Source organism: Physcomitrium patens, chromosome 24 (genome assembly GCF_059467195.1).
Source record: "Physcomitrium patens ecotype Gransden chromosome 24, ASM5946719v1, whole genome shotgun sequence".
In the NCBI taxonomy this organism is placed as follows: domain Eukaryota; kingdom Viridiplantae; phylum Streptophyta; class Bryopsida; order Funariales; family Funariaceae; genus Physcomitrium; species Physcomitrium patens.
Genome location: NC_143433.1, coordinates 3,270,334 through 3,285,954, shown reverse-complemented (window position 1 = coordinate 3,285,954; position 15,621 = coordinate 3,270,334). Strand labels below are relative to the sequence as shown.

Here is a 15,621-nt window from a genome sequence, read left to right as displayed (position 1 = left end):
TTTTTTTAAAATATGGCCATAAATACTTCTAAGAATAAATTTAGATCATAGAAGAATTGTAAATCATTTTCCATAAAAAATATAAACCAAAAGAAAGCACTTCTAGATAGAAGTATATTTATAAATCTAACTTGAATAAATCCATGAAGATATTAAGAAGGATTCATTTTTAAATAGAATTTGATTTGGTATAAAAATCCTAAAAATTTTGATCTTTTTCAATCAAACTTCTCTGATAAACTTATTATTATTTTTTTTATATTTGTAGTAATAAGACTTTTTAGATTTCATTATAGGTTTGATTTATTTGCTTCTCTCAATTGCACAACTTCTTTGCATGGACTTTGAACTTCATTGTTGACTTCTTTCATGTGCATAAGAATATTACCTCCATCTTCAACTTTATTAATAAGATTTCTACTCTAAAAGTATTGATAAGTTCATAAAGTTCTATAATATTTGCAAAACTATTCTCACTTTTGCAAATCTATTCTCACTTTTGTCAAAAATAATATCTATGAATACACATATATATATATATATATATATATATATATGTATATATATATAAGAAATGATTTTAACAAATCTACAACTTCTAATATCAAATAAAAATTTCTACAAAGAGAGGCAAGCTGCTCTTTTTACAAAAAGAATCAACATTAGAAAACAAAAAAGTATTAGTTGAAAGATGGAAACTTTGCAACCTTTAAAGTACAACAAAAGAAGTAGGATAATCTACTCACTTCTAAAGCAAAATAAGTACAATGAATTAGCACTCATGTCAAATTGTGAAGGACATGAATTACAAAGAATTAAAAGATCAATACATTCTTTTGCCACTAAAAAAGAATAAATAATCATTCAAAGATGGTATAATATTAAAACTAGAATAGCTTTTGCTAAAGACTCTTGAGATAAGTCTAAAGACAAAAAGAAATATTGAAAAGAGTAGACAAGGCTTCATTTTTACCTTCATATATATTATCTAACTAGGAGCTACATGGCAATATTCTATAGGACCTTTGACACATGTCTAACTTGCAAGATATGTGTCTAACTTATAAGACAAGTTTCTTATATGTGTTACATGGTCAACTTACGACACAAGTTTCCAACATATGCAAAATATGGCCAACTTATTAGTCAAGTTTCTAACCTACTAATCAATTATAAACATGTATAAAGTCAAATCCACATTAATAAAGCTTCTTGGAAGCTTCTTAGAAGCTGTATTAATGCAGAAAAGCTTCTTTGATTAATACTTCGTGCAATTTGATTTATACTTGCATCAATTTGATTTATACTTTGTGCAATGACCCGGCAAAATGGATTTGATCAAAATCCAAATCACCACAGGTCTTTGGTAGTAAAATAGTTCATACAAGCAATAAATATCATACCATTGCTTCTTATTTCAAGTTTCTTGTACATTTCACAAAAATGAAGAACGGATTGCTGTTTTTTTTATCTCCAGCCAAAACTCTACCAAGCATGCATGTCGAGGAATCAGCATCCTCTAAAATAGCAAGACAAAAAATTCTCCGAATGTTGCTGTAAGACTGCTTAAAAGCCTTAAAACACAATGGCAACACCAGACAGCGTAGGAATCCTGAAGTAGCTTCTCCAGATATTGTAGCTCTAAGTCGTAAACTGAATCTAATTATCCTCAAGCTCGGCTGGAGTTTGGACCTTGTTCCAGTAACGTCCCAGGAGCATCAGCAGTAGCATGCGTGAATAAGCATCATGAAGACATATCCATTTTAGAATTGAAATAATACACATCAAACCTTGGTTCCACTCAAAACCTTGCAATGGTTCTGCATTCTGCTGAAACCACTACGATTTGCAAATGTAAAATTAAGTGAAATGCTTTGCATTTCGAGATCCTCGAAACGCTTGATCATTTTCCATATTATCTTGCCGACATGGAAAGCCACCATACAGGCAACATCCGGTTGATGCTACTAATTTCAGTTCATGCAGATCAGTGGAGGACTACACCTGCTCTACTAGGTTGAAATCCCAATGTTGGGTGTGTCATAATATATTTGTGAGTACAAGTACAATTATGTACATGCTAATTAGAGCTGCATTGAATGTAAAAATCGAAAGTCTATTTGGTCAGGCTAGTAATGGTGTATGCTCACTCAACTTGTCTTTCCTCGATTGAGCGTAGCAAGTTAGATAACGCGACTGTAAAATATGCAATATTAAATTAAGTCAGTATTCCCTCCGAGTACTCACTGCAGTGCATAGTTGAAAACCAGAGACTACTCTAATAAACTAGCCAGAACTAAAAATCTTCAGCAAGATATAGTCAGAAATTACAAACCTGCAGAAGAAGGATGATGTCGAGAGAGACGGTTCCTAAGCTACCCACTATCCATGGTGCCTTCGCAACGAACTCTTGCCTTTGCAACCAAAAGAGAAGCATAAGCAAAAAGATTACAATGCAGAATATGAAACCAGATAAATTCGTTTCATGCTTAATATGTATGCATGTGTGTGTGTGTGTGTGTGATGTTCTACTCTTCACTCTGAGTAATTTATAAGGTAACACTCAACGTCACTAAAGGAACCTGGGTAGTGGCATACATACCAAGAGGAAAGCCGCATAAAAACGGAGACACCGTAAGCGAGATTTGCCGAAATTGCACACAAAACCATACCAAGTGATAAGCCCTCCGCAGATCCACGATCCGCATTCTTTACTACTTGAGATATTCGAGATCCCAGGTATAAAGATGCAGATGCCCATCTGCACAAACAATAGCCAAATGATTAGTTGTTTCACATTCCATTTCATCAAAAGAAAAACCAGCTTGACACGAATTCATCGCTTATGTACCAAATAAAGTAGCACAACTACATGGGGAGGAATTAAAATCATTAAAGCACTGCTACTCTCTTAAATCGACAGAAGACTGCCTCCTCACTGGTGGAATTTCATCTGATCCTCAATGAAAGTACAAGGTCATGATAAATGCAGACAAGCTTGTACAGATAAGAGGCAACAGCAAGGATTATGAGCAAAAAGCACACCCAATCAACGTTCCACTATTTCTCATCCACAGTGTTCTTGGATGGTTGCAGATGACCAGCAACTTCCTTCCAACCGCCCATCCCTCTGACTTGATTGCAGGCTGATTCCTCGACCCTGAACCAAAAGCGGTAGCTCCTAGACAAACAAGGCCAACAAGATTGACCACAACAGCAGCAGCTCGCCGAACGTATTTACCATGTTTCCTAAGAGGACCATGGTGCATCCTGAGAAGTGATCCTGTAGGAGGACCATACTCCAATCCATACTGCATGACAACCCGTCGTAGATGCTTGTTGGTTGAAGGGGATGAGGGAGTATGTGAAGGCAGTGCTTTGAAATTTTCACGCTTCGAACTCTTAAGATCATGAGCTTGGTTTAGCAACAGAGGTACTGCCTCTCCACATGGACATTGTGCTAAATGTCTTTGCAAGCCTTTCAGTCGTTGATCTCCCGCATTCTCGATATCTTTGAAATTACATGTTTCTACACCCCATACATGTTTTTCCATCTTAGTTACCCAATCCCATCAAGAAACATAAATAATATCATTGCAAATTAAGGTAGCTTGATAGCAGAACATATCACACCTGAATCAACAGAGATTATGCTTTGATAAATGCGTGTCCACGCAAGAGTAGTTGCTAAACATAGCTTAGTCAAGAAATGCTAAGAAATATTGTGCATGTAACATCATGTGCCAGATTCTAACCTGACGGACCAGAAGACGAAACTGCTGGAGTGCACACCACCTCTGAGCTTCCGGCGATCGACTTCTTTCCATCCTCATCATTAGAATGCAGTAATTCTTTTTCCTGATATCGTGGTTGCTGGTAATACATATACTGGCACAGAACAACTTTGCTCAAGTCATTGACGTGCAATAACTCAACAATAAAATCCCACCAATGACCAACTACAGACAATTTTTTAAGAAGTGTGACAGTGTAAAAAAAGCACACTGTTATTATCTAGGCAATTGTAATACACCACCATTATCTAACAGTAACAGCTAAAGAAGTGCTCACCTGACTAATAACCACAAAGTCGGAAAGCATGAAGTAGCCAGCTGACAAGTTTTGAGTTGCGAGTTGATCGCCAGTAAGAAGACATCCAATGAAGTTAAAAGAATCTCCCTGCAAATGTCAATTGCATAATAGATGAAATCCGCTACCTTTCGACAGTGACACGTCTCTGATGACCACAAGTTACACAATAAAAACCGGCAAGTTACTATGTCCTTTGATCCCCTAAGTGAATAAACCTCTTTAAGCTTTATCCCTAGACAGAAGCGACTAAAATATCGCCCTGAAGTAGGTCCACTGTAACAATAAAAAAAAATGGGTAATTAACAGCAATGGCCTTCCATACTTGACATAAAAATTTGTAATAATACACAATAATACCTATTAAAATTTTGTAAATCAAGTATTTGAATAAAAAGCCCACATGTACCAGAAGCGATACAGGAAAAGGTTGCGCACCGCAAGCCATTGAAAGAGGAACCATGGGGAAAGAGCCTCCGCACTCTGCAGACGCCAGTTGCTGATAAGCTGCGGCACTTGAGCGACTAACCAAAGCAATAGTGACAACAGGCCGAGGTAAAAGGATGTCAACTCCCAGTAAGAATAAACACAATCTCCGAACCATGCTTCGATCCACAAGATCGCCCCAGCTTTGCATCCACAGGCGGCCTCACCATGTAATCCATACATAGTTCACACTTTCTAGAGCAATGCGAGTTCGACGAGTGCACAGCACTTCCTACCGTGATCCAATAATTCTCAGCCCGATAATTGTCGTCCGCAGACAATGCAAAGATATGCAAACGTCAGAGAACAGAGAGGTCCACTGCTGTGGCCACTCTCGTTGCTGAAACTAAATCTCATAGAACTGAGAAATTTCCCCAAAGTGATACTCTAATTTGCTCAGCCAACTACTTGTAATTCTGATCTCTAGCTTCCAAACGGCCTCTCACAAGCGAATGCCTTCTCCCAACATAAAGAAGGGCTACGATAGTTGCGATGGAAAAGATTAAAAAAATAAACAGAGATATCATAGGAGAAAGTGAGAATCGCGACGCGTTTTCGGTCTCCAAAGGGACAATGCACCATATACTCCGTACAATCAAATAATTTCCTCAACGACGCCACTACAGTCCTTAACAATGTTCGCTTGCAGACGAGCAGCGAGCAAAATTACACTCCTTTGAGTCACGAACTCGCTCTCAGCGCTGCATCCACTACTCCAACTCAACCTCCAAAACTAGCGTCTGAAAACTCTTCGTCAACCAGCGCGTTACCACCACTATGGCGTCCACAATCACAGCAGCACCACACAAGCGGCGGCGGCCTGATTGCTACACCAATTCTGCATGGCTCCGCCCGGCTGTGACACACTTCCACTCAAAACTTGAACCAATTCTCCACCTACATACGCCTTCACCAGAAACACTCCGCCACCAAAATTCTTCAACACGGATTCTCTCCGTCCTCGTGTCCACGCCTCAACTGGACATGCACGCCTGATTCTTCTCCCGCAATATCGACCGTCAGAAATGGCGTGCCCGGAGCCCTGTTCCCTCTCCGCGCAGCACCGCAGGCCGACTAGCCGGCTCAGAGAGGAACGAGAAGCCAAAATGTCAAAGAAGGACGAGAACGCGGCGGACTGCTTGAGCCTCCCACACGGTAAAACCACTAGCACTGTGTTCCTTCTAGGAGTAGATAAGAAAAACCCAGAAAATCCGCTCTGCCCTAAGCCCACTGACCGCAAAGTGCGCCTTAGCCATCAAAAATTCCAGCAATGCTTTTCCAAATCATTCAGAATCACGGTGGACCTGCGGAGTTCCACACATGCTGCTGCATCTGTACTCCTCTCTCAGCCGCTGTGCGCGCTCCCACGCTCCCGAAGCGCCGCCATAAGCCCCCCCCTCCCGTTCCTTTTTCCTACCCGGCCCACAATCTGTTGCCCCTTTACCGTCCAATTGCACTCTAATTGCGATATTCTCTCATTGTTTAGCAATTTGCTTTCCCAAATGACATTCTCGCTCTCTAAGTTAACCGAGGTAAAACTTCAGTGAACTCTTTCACCTCACGACACTGAAACTCATGTTATGGTAATTTCTTTTCTGCCGTGGTTCATGGAGGTTGGTAAATTTCTTCTTTTGGCTTGTGTGAGGAGTAATATGTGTGGTTGATACTCTTCATCAGATTTGTAATATCTTAATTAGAGGTTTTTCCATTGTTTCAACCCTACCCAACTTTTTTTAAATGAAGGTTTCTTTGAATTTGCAAAGATTTGGTTCATATTGTTGAGAGCATTAAATGTAGCTGGTGCTCTCTAGAATATTTACTATAGTTTATAGTAAATATTGTAGCTATAGTATTTGGAATGTAGTAGAGAGAAACTGTTTATCTTCTCCCCTTCTCCTTTTGTATATGAGACACAACGAGATCAATAGATTTTAAGTGTGAAGCTCTTTCTCCTTACAAACTGTCTTGTGTGTGTGTATATTACTTATTACTGCTCTTGTGTCTTTCTAAACATTCTTAACACATTATCAGCATGATTTGCTCCTATACACTACTGCATTTTTTTACTTTAGTCTTGACTCTTCAAACATGTTGCTACTCTTGCTTCTTGTATGATTTTTACTACTTTGGTGTGTGACTCATGATCTTGCTCCACTTCTTGTTGGCCTCTCACATCTTAGCTCCTTGCTTAAAGTACTTGCTCTAGCCCTCCTTCCCTGCTGCACCTTGCACTTGCCACCAAACAGTTACCAAATAGCCACCACCACTGTGTGAGGTTGCGTGCCATTGACCTTGTCACTAATGATAAAGTTGCATGCCGCTGACCTTCCCGCCAATGCTGATGCAGTTTGCTTTCAATCCTACTGCTCACACTAATGTTGCTTGCCATCGACATTGTTGCTAACGCTGCTTACTGCTGCAGCCACCGCTAGTTGCCACCGCCGCCCTGTTGCTATTCTTCTACTGCCATAATCTACAACCTTGTTCAAATAATAATAATAATAATAATTAATATTTTTGACTTCAAATTCAACTTTATCATTTTATTTGACTTTATATTTTAAGGTACATTTTACTCAACTTTTCTACTTGAGCCTGTATTTTCTTTACAAATTTATTTATAATGAATGTTTCAACATCTTCAACTGCTTTTACTATGGTTCCAACTATTACCATTGCATCCCAATATTTTCAAGCTCTTATATTGATTGTAGATGGAAACAATTATCTATTGTGAGCAAAAATAGCAAAATCAAATTTATTTAGAAAACAACTCTTGAATGCCATTATGTTTGCAGAATCTCTTACAATAACTACTTCTATTCCTATTGCTATCCAATGGAAAGCACTTCTTCTCCTTCGTTGTCATCTCATACTTGCATTACAACATCAATATTTAGAAACAAAAGATCGTACAGAACTTTGGAAGAATTTTAAATTCAAGTTTGATCATGGAAAGACCATTTTTCCTTCCACGTCCATGTCATAATTGGATACATTTACGTGTCTTGGATTTTCCTAATTTAAATACTTTCAATAGTGAAATATATAGTATTGTCCCACAATTACGATTATATAGAAAAAGCATCTTTGAAGAAGAAATGATTGAAAAAACTCTTTTTACATTTCCTCATGTATCTATTGTGCTTGCACAACAATATAGAAACATGAAATTTTAGAGTCATTTTGATCTCATATCTTATCTACTTCTTGTAAAGAAGCAAAATGAGCTACACTTGTGCAATGCGGAAGCTCGTCCTATTTGAACTACAATTCCAAAATCTCATGTATTTAATATTTCAAAGTCTAAAAAAAATTATATAAACATAGAAAAGATGTCAAGGACTTAAATCTCGAAGAAAGAGAATCCTCAATATACTCTTCTATCATTGAAGAGAACTAGAAAGTCACTCAAAAGGTGATGTAGTATTAACTAGAATGGCTATTGCCAAAAATAAGAAGACTAGAAAGTCTTGAAATAAAACTAAGACTAGAAAGGCATTGAAAAGAGTGAAGAAGGCTTCACTCTTGCCTCCATATATACTATCTAACTAAGAGCTATGTGGCGATGTCCTATAGGACCTCTAACATGTGTTGACTTTGCTAACCTCATGTCTTATCTTGCAAGGCAAGTTATCTATGTATGCACCACGTAGTTGGCTTGTTCCACAAGTTACAATACGGAGATAACTTATTCCACAAGCTACCAATACATAGTTAGCTTTTTGACCAAGTTTCTAACCTACAAACACATCTAAAATCAAACCGCATTTATAAAGCTTCTAGGAAGCTTTCTAGAAGACTTTATGAAATTATTCTATATTTATCTACTTCTACTTAATCGTATAAGTAACTATTGAGGTAAATGTATATGTCCATGACAAAAGGTGCTCATAAGTATGGAGGCAGTCATAGTCATTACCATTTCTATCCATGTAAAAAGAATAAACGTTCTACTATTAATTATAATAAAAAATAAAAATCAGAGATGTATTTTTGCTATAAATGTGGAATGATTGGACATTTAATACATGTGTGCCATACTTCAAAATATTTTATTAAAATATTCTAAGAAAATAAGAAACTACGAGCTGAGACTCGTAAAGTTCATACCATAGATATATCCATGGATTCAATTGGTGTTAATGATTTAGAAGCTTATATGAATGAAAAAACCTCTAATGATGAATCAAATGATGCGTTCATTGATTCTACAACAACACATATTATCCTATGGGATAGACAAGTTTTTATTGAAAAATCTTTAACTTGGCAAACTAAAAATATGATGACCATGGATGGAACAAATGCGTTTTGTTTCCAAGAGGAAATAATGATGGTAAAATTACCTACAAGTTTCATTATAAAATGTAAACATGCGATGTTTGCACCATCAACACCTTGGAGTTTGATCAACTATCAAGATGTGCATATCAATGGTTATCACCTCTCGACCCTCATTTTAAATAGAAAAGAAGTTTTGGTTCTTGCAAAAAACCATAAAGTTATTGAAAAAACTTTTATTACAAAAAAATGGTTTATATCGAATTGCGATTTGGCCTCCCATTATATTTAATTTTGCATCATCTATCATAGAGAGTTGTACTTTTCTCTGGCATGGATGATTAGGACATTCAAGATTTACATTATTTAAAAAGATCATTTTCATGTATAAGTGGATACAATTTAAAGCTTGCAGATATAGACTCTATAGAATTATGTGGTGCATGCGTGTAAGGCAAGATGATTACTCGGCCTTCAATTTGGAAACTCCTACAAAAATTACCACTAATGCTTGAAAGGTTACATAGTGATATTTGTGGTCCTATTAATCTAATATCAGGACCATTTCATTATTTTTTGGTCTTTGTTGATGCATCAAGTAAATAATCACATATTTCATTATTATCAATCCAAAACATGGTATTTGCCAATCTTATATCTATTCTTATTTATTTTTGAGCATATTTTCCTGATTATCCTATAAAAATATTGCATATAAATAATGCAAAAGAATTTGCATCAAAGTCTTTTGAAGACTATTGTATCAAAATAGGAATTGAATTGATATATTGTATTTCATATGAAGATGCTCAAAATGGACTTGTAAAGTTATTTATAAAGCATATACAACTCATTAACCGACCACTCCTCCTTTACGCAAATTTATTTGCATCTATGTGGGATTATGTAATTTTATATGTTGCAGCATTAAAACGCCTCTATTCTACTTCTCTTGAAATTGTTTCACTACATGAGCTCATTTTGGATCGTGTTCCAAATGCATCTCACAGATGGTAGTATTTTTTTCTACCAGCTAACGTATATTAAACAAATCTTATGAAGATTCAATATGATTGATGTTTATCCATTGTTAACACCAATAGTTGGACGTGATCGTGATGGTCATGATCCATACTATTCGTGCGATAAGGAAGATGAAATATTAGGAGAGCAATATCCATACCTCGCAGCAATTGGAGCACTTTTATATTTAGCCACATCTATTAGATCAAATATTGTATTTGTAATTAGTGTTCTTGCAAGACATAATGCATATCCAATACTATAACATTGAAATGGTGTCAAATATTTACTAAATTATTTAAAAGATATTAAAGATTTGGAATTATATTACACACAATCTACAAATCCAAAATTAGTTGGATATTCTAATGTGAGATATAAATTTGATACTGCAATAGGTAAATCTCAAACATGATATGTATTTTTAAGACATGGAGCTGCAATATTATGGAAATCCATAAAACAAACTATAATTGCAACTTCATCCAACCATACAAAAATTATTGCCTTATATGAGGCATCTCGGGAATGTATTTGGTTGCGATCAATTCATAACCTCATTCAAATAACATGTGGATTTGTATATGATGATTCTCTAACTATCTTGTATAAAAATAATAGTGCTTGTATTGCACAAATGCAAATTGGTTTCATTAACACAGATAGGATAAAGCATATTGATCCAAAATATTTTAGTTATATTGATGACTTGATTATAAATCAAGCACTTATAATTAAGAAAATTGAATCTACAAATAAGCTTGTTGATCTCTTATCACGGACATACACATGTAAGCCAATAATTACATGTATAAATAGATAGAAGTAAGTAAAAGTATGTAAAAGTAAGTTAATTCTATAGTATTTGATATGGAAGCTTCTTAAAAGCTTTATAGACATTGCTTTGACTTTATAGGTGTCTTTAATTAAATTTTTGGGATTAGAAACGTGGTCAAGAAGTTGGTCATGTGCCACACATATTGTTAGTTTGAAGACCAAGCTAACTATGTAGCCCACACGTAGAAAAACTTGTCTTGTAAGTCAAGGCATGTGTCATACAAAGTCAATACATATTGGAGGTCCTATAGCATGTTGCCACATAGCCTCTAGTAAGATAGTATATATAGAAACAAGAATGAAGCCTTCTTCAATCTTGTTAACTCCTTTCTTGCTTCCAATCTAGTTTCAAGGGTCTCTAGTTTTCTTGGCTTTTGGCAATAGCCATTCTAGTTTCTTTCTTAATATACATATCAAGTTATTTCTATTTAGTCATCTTTCTTTGAGAGAAGTTTTACTTGTTTATTTATCTTTATCATGTTCTTGTCCTTGATAGATTGACAGGAGTACACTTACAATATCAGAGCTTTGTCTAATCTTGATTAAGAGTAGATTATCCTTTTTTCTTGAAAAGACATAAGCATATTAGAAGTTGCGGATTATCCTCTTCTAAATTGATATTGTCCTTAGAATTTTCTTTATTCTCAAGTCCTCTTTTTTATTTGTCTTGAGCGATATTAAACATCTTCTCTTTTCTAAGTATTATCATAGCAGATCTTGCTGAAATAAAGAGTGCAATGGCACAAATGCAAGAACAATTGAAGGAGTTAATGCTTACGATGCATCAACTCAATTTACCACGACAAGGAGCAACAAGATTGGCAGGAAGTGAAGATATAGAAATGATTGGAGGTGTTTCAACATCTGTATCAAATCATGTCCCTTCTCCTATCGTCGAACACCTATCCAGTATTAGAGAATCAAAAATTGCCCTACCCGAGAAGTTTGATGGTATGAGATTAAAGTTTAGAAGATTTATGAATCAAGTACAACTTGTGATTGAACTTCAATCCCAAAGCTATCCAACTCCAAGATCGCAAGTTAGATTCATTGGTATGCTTCTTTCAGGTTCAGCATTATCATAGTTTTTATCTTTTCTTGAACAACAAGATCCAATACTGGATAATCTAGAGGCTTATTTGGTGGAGTTTCGATCCATGTATGGAGAACATAATGTAATTTGTGTAGCAACCAATAAGATCCAAATTTTATGATAAGGCAATTGATCAGTAATGTTGTATGCTTCACAATTTTGATAACTTGCAACTGATATCAAATGGGATGATGCTGCACTTATTAGCCAATTTCTCTACGGATTACAATATGAGGTAAAAAAATTAATGCTCAACTTACCTGATTCTCAAACATTGAGTCAAGCAATTGACTTTGTTGTGAAGTGCTACAAACGCCTTTTTGAATTTCGATCTGAGAACCGTATAAGAAGACCTCAATGTTATTATAACTCAATAGTAACATCAATATCTCTTCAACACATACATTCGGAAGTAGAGGATATACAAATTAATGCAATACATTTCAAACCTTGTATTGAGTAAGAAAAGACTCGTCATCGTCAGGAAGGATTGTGCTTATATTATGGAGAACCTAAGCACACTGCTCAACATTGCCCAAAGAAGCGAAGCAACCATAAAATGAGGAGTATGGCGATCAAATGGGACAGCATGTCAAAAAATAAATTTGTTTAGCTACAGTAGGAACCATGCGGTTGGAACCTTGTATAACGCCTAGTGAAGGTCCTATTCTCTCATCCGAATCCTCTCTATATTTTATGATAAATGTTATTCTAAGACCTAAACATCTCAAAGCCTCTGCCTTGCTAGATTGAGGAGCCTCAACATATTTCTTAGATGAAAAATTTGCTAAAAGACATGGCATATTTTTAGTAAAGAAAACTAAACCTGTTCATGTAAAAGTCATAGATGGTCGTCCGTTGTCTTTAGCAGATGTTACTCATGAAACCCTTCCTATAGAAATAGAAACTAATGGTCATACTAGTTTTATAAAATTTAATATCATTAGATCTCCTTCTAATCCAGTCATTTTAGGTTTATCATGGCTAGAAAAATATAATCCTAAAATAGATTGGACTTCTCGTAGTCTTGACTTTTCTGAAAGTATAACTAAGAGTGTAGTTAATCAAGTAGAAAGTCATAAGTCTAGTATAATTAAACCTATATTTGTAGGTACAATTGCTTTCTTGAATGTTGCAAAAGAAGGATCACCTTGTGTCATTTATGCCACACCTATTTCTACTGATGAAAAGACTTCAAGTGGCATTCTAAGTCAATATCAAGATTTTCAAGATGTATTTAAAAAAAAGAATATAGATACTCTTCTAGAACATCATTCCTACGACTACTCAATTGACCTTCAAGAAGGAGCACAACCACCATTTGGACCAATCTACAATTTATCTCAAAATGAATTGGCTGAATTCAAGGAGTATATTAAAGAGAATTTGGCCAAGAACTTCATACGCCATTCCAAATCTCCAACATGAGCTCCAATTTTATTTGTGAAGAAAAAAAGATAGATCATTGCAGATGTGTGTTGATTATCGAGGACTCAATAAGATCACTATCAAGAATAGGTACCGGCTACCTTTGATATCTAGACTTCTTGATCAGCTAAATCAAGCTAAGATCTATATGAAAATAGATCTGCGGGGAGCATACAACTTGGTATGCATCAAAGAAGGAGATGAATGGAAGATTGCATTTCGAACAAGGTATGGACATTTCGAATACAATGTCATGTCTTTTGGACTTACAAATGCACCAGCAACATTCTAACATCTAATGAATGATGTATTTTGTGAGTTTTTAGATGATTTTATTTTCTGTTACCTAGACAACATCTTAATCTATTCTAAGAACTCATAAGAATATAAACTTCATATTCACCAAGTATTAAAAAAACTAAGAGATACAAGACTCTATGCCAAGATAGAAAAGTGTGTATTTCATACTACTCAAGTCGACTTCTTAGGATAAATCATTTCAAATGATGGACTTATGATGGATCCTAAGAAAGTTCAAACTACTATGCATTGGAAGATTCCAAAAATGGTAAGAGATGTCCAATGCTTTTTGGGATTTGCCAACTACTATTGGACCTTCATCAAAGACTTCTCTCAAGTTGCAGCTCCACTTACACGTTTGACTTACAAAGAAAAACTCCAATAAAGTCAAGAAGCAGAAATAGAATTTGAAGCTTTGAAGACAACCTTTATTTTTGCACCAATCTTGTATTGCGTCGATTTTTCTAAGCCATTTTTTATAGAAAAAAATGCATTAGTCTTTGTTTTGGGTGCCATATTGTCACAAATTGTCAAGGACAAGAACTCGATGAAAAAAAAATTCAGACAAGTGAGCCTTCACTCAAAGAGAGGTAACAAAATATATATAAATAAATATATATATTGAAAGAGAAACTGAAATGGCTATTGCCAAAAGACAAGAAAACTAGAGACCCTTGAAACTAGACTAGAAGCAAGAAAGGAGTTGACAAGAGTGAAGAAGCCTTCACTCTTGTCTCTATATATACTCTCTAACTAGGGACTACGTGGCGACGTTCTATAGGACCTCCCATATGTGTTGACTTTGTAGGGCACATGCCTTGACTTACAAGGCAAGTTTTTCTATGTGTGGGCCACATAGTTAGCTTGATCTTCAAGCTAACAACATGTGTGGCACATGGCCAACTTGTTGACCACGTTTCTAATCCAAAAAGTCAATTAAAAATACCTATGAAGTCAAAGCAGCATCTAGGAAGTTTTTAGGAAGCTTTCATATTAAATATTATAGAATTGACTTACTTTTACCTATTTTTACTTACTTCTACCTATTTCTATATGTAATTATTAGCTTACATGATTATGGCCGTGACACAAATGGGAATAGATAATAAACTTCACCCAATAGCTTTTCATTCCAGAAAATTTTCAGCAGCCAAGATTAACTACGAGATCCACGACAAAGAACTTCTTGCAATCATGGATTCGTTTCAAGAATGGCACCATTATCTAGAAGGTGCTTCTAGCCGAGTCATAGTGTATACGGATCATAAGAACCTTGAATATTTTATGTCAACACATATTTTGAATCGTCGCCAAGCTTGTTAGAATATATTTTTGTCAAGATTCAAATTCAAGATCACTTATCGACTAAGAAAACAACAAGGTTTGTCAGATGCACTCTCTAGATGATTTTACCTTGCATCAAAGGAAGGAGATGTTGCTTTTGATCAACAATGAACAATTCTCTTGAAGCCAAAGCATCTTCATCTTTGAGCAATGAAATCAATACTAACTGTTGATTCAACTTTCATTAAGCAAGTTCAGTCAAGTATGTCTTGTGATCTTCTTATTTGTGATATTAAAGAAAATCCTTCAAAGTCTCATGATACTTCCAAGTTTGAATTCAAAAAGAATCTACTACATTTTGAGGGATGCCTATATGTTCCAGAAGGTGAAGCTTAATTACATGTTCTTCAAGCTCGTCATGACTTTCCAGCAACAGGACATTTTCAGTACAATAGAACTTTAGAATTAATATCCAAGGATTTTTGGTGGCCACAAATGTGGAAAGCAGTCAAAGATTTTGTATAATCTTAAGTTGTTTGCTCGAGATCAAAAACTCCTCGTCATCGACCTTATCAACTTCTTCAGCCATTATCCATTTCAAAACAATCATGGTCTTCTATTTCTATGGATTTCATCATGGATCTCCCAATCTTAGGTTCTTATGACTCTATATTCATGATAGTAGATCATTTTACCAAGATGGCATATTTTGTACCATGTACAAAATCTATCACAGGTAAAAAAACAGCTAAGCTCTTTCTTGACAATATCTATTGCTATTATAGATTATCCAAGGA

The 15,621-nt window shown here is 35.5% G+C and overlaps 1 protein-coding gene across 2 annotated transcripts; it reads right to left on the bottom strand.

Moving 5' to 3' along the window:
- Positions 1 to 1,860: 1,860 nt before the first annotated feature.
- On the bottom strand, positions 1,861 to 5,729 carry LOC112276784 (uncharacterized). 2 transcript variants are annotated; one of them, XM_024508479.3, is made up of 7 exons: positions 4,528 to 5,729; positions 4,072 to 4,179; positions 3,756 to 3,888; positions 3,046 to 3,529; positions 2,603 to 2,761; positions 2,336 to 2,414; positions 1,861 to 2,196 (listed from the first exon to the last, which is right to left on the bottom strand). In XM_024508479.3, exons 1-7 carry the CDS (start codon positions 4,756 to 4,758, stop codon positions 2,125 to 2,127), a joined length of 1,266 nt encoding a protein of 421 aa, XP_024364247.1. In that variant the 5' UTR covers positions 4,759 to 5,729; the 3' UTR covers positions 1,861 to 2,124. The 2 variants fall into 2 exon arrangements, with proteins under 2 accessions (XP_024364247.1, XP_073387219.2); XM_073531118.2 differs by having other exon boundaries at positions 4,499 to 5,715.
- Between the last annotated feature and the right edge of the window lie 9,892 nt (positions 5,730 to 15,621).

Coding starts and splice junctions, on each gene's coding strand:
- LOC112276784 (XM_024508479.3), bottom strand. CDS start 4,758: ATGTATGGATTACATGGTGAGGCCGCCTGTGGATGCAAAGCTGGGGCG. Junction 4,180..4,527: donor TCCTCTTTCAATGGCTTGCG/GTGCGCAACCTT, acceptor TGACATTTGCAG/GGAGATTCTTTTAACTTCAT. Junction 2,415..2,602: donor TTTATGCGGCTTTCCTCTTG/GTATGTATGCCA, acceptor TTGGTTGCAAAG/GCAAGAGTTCGTTGCGAAGG.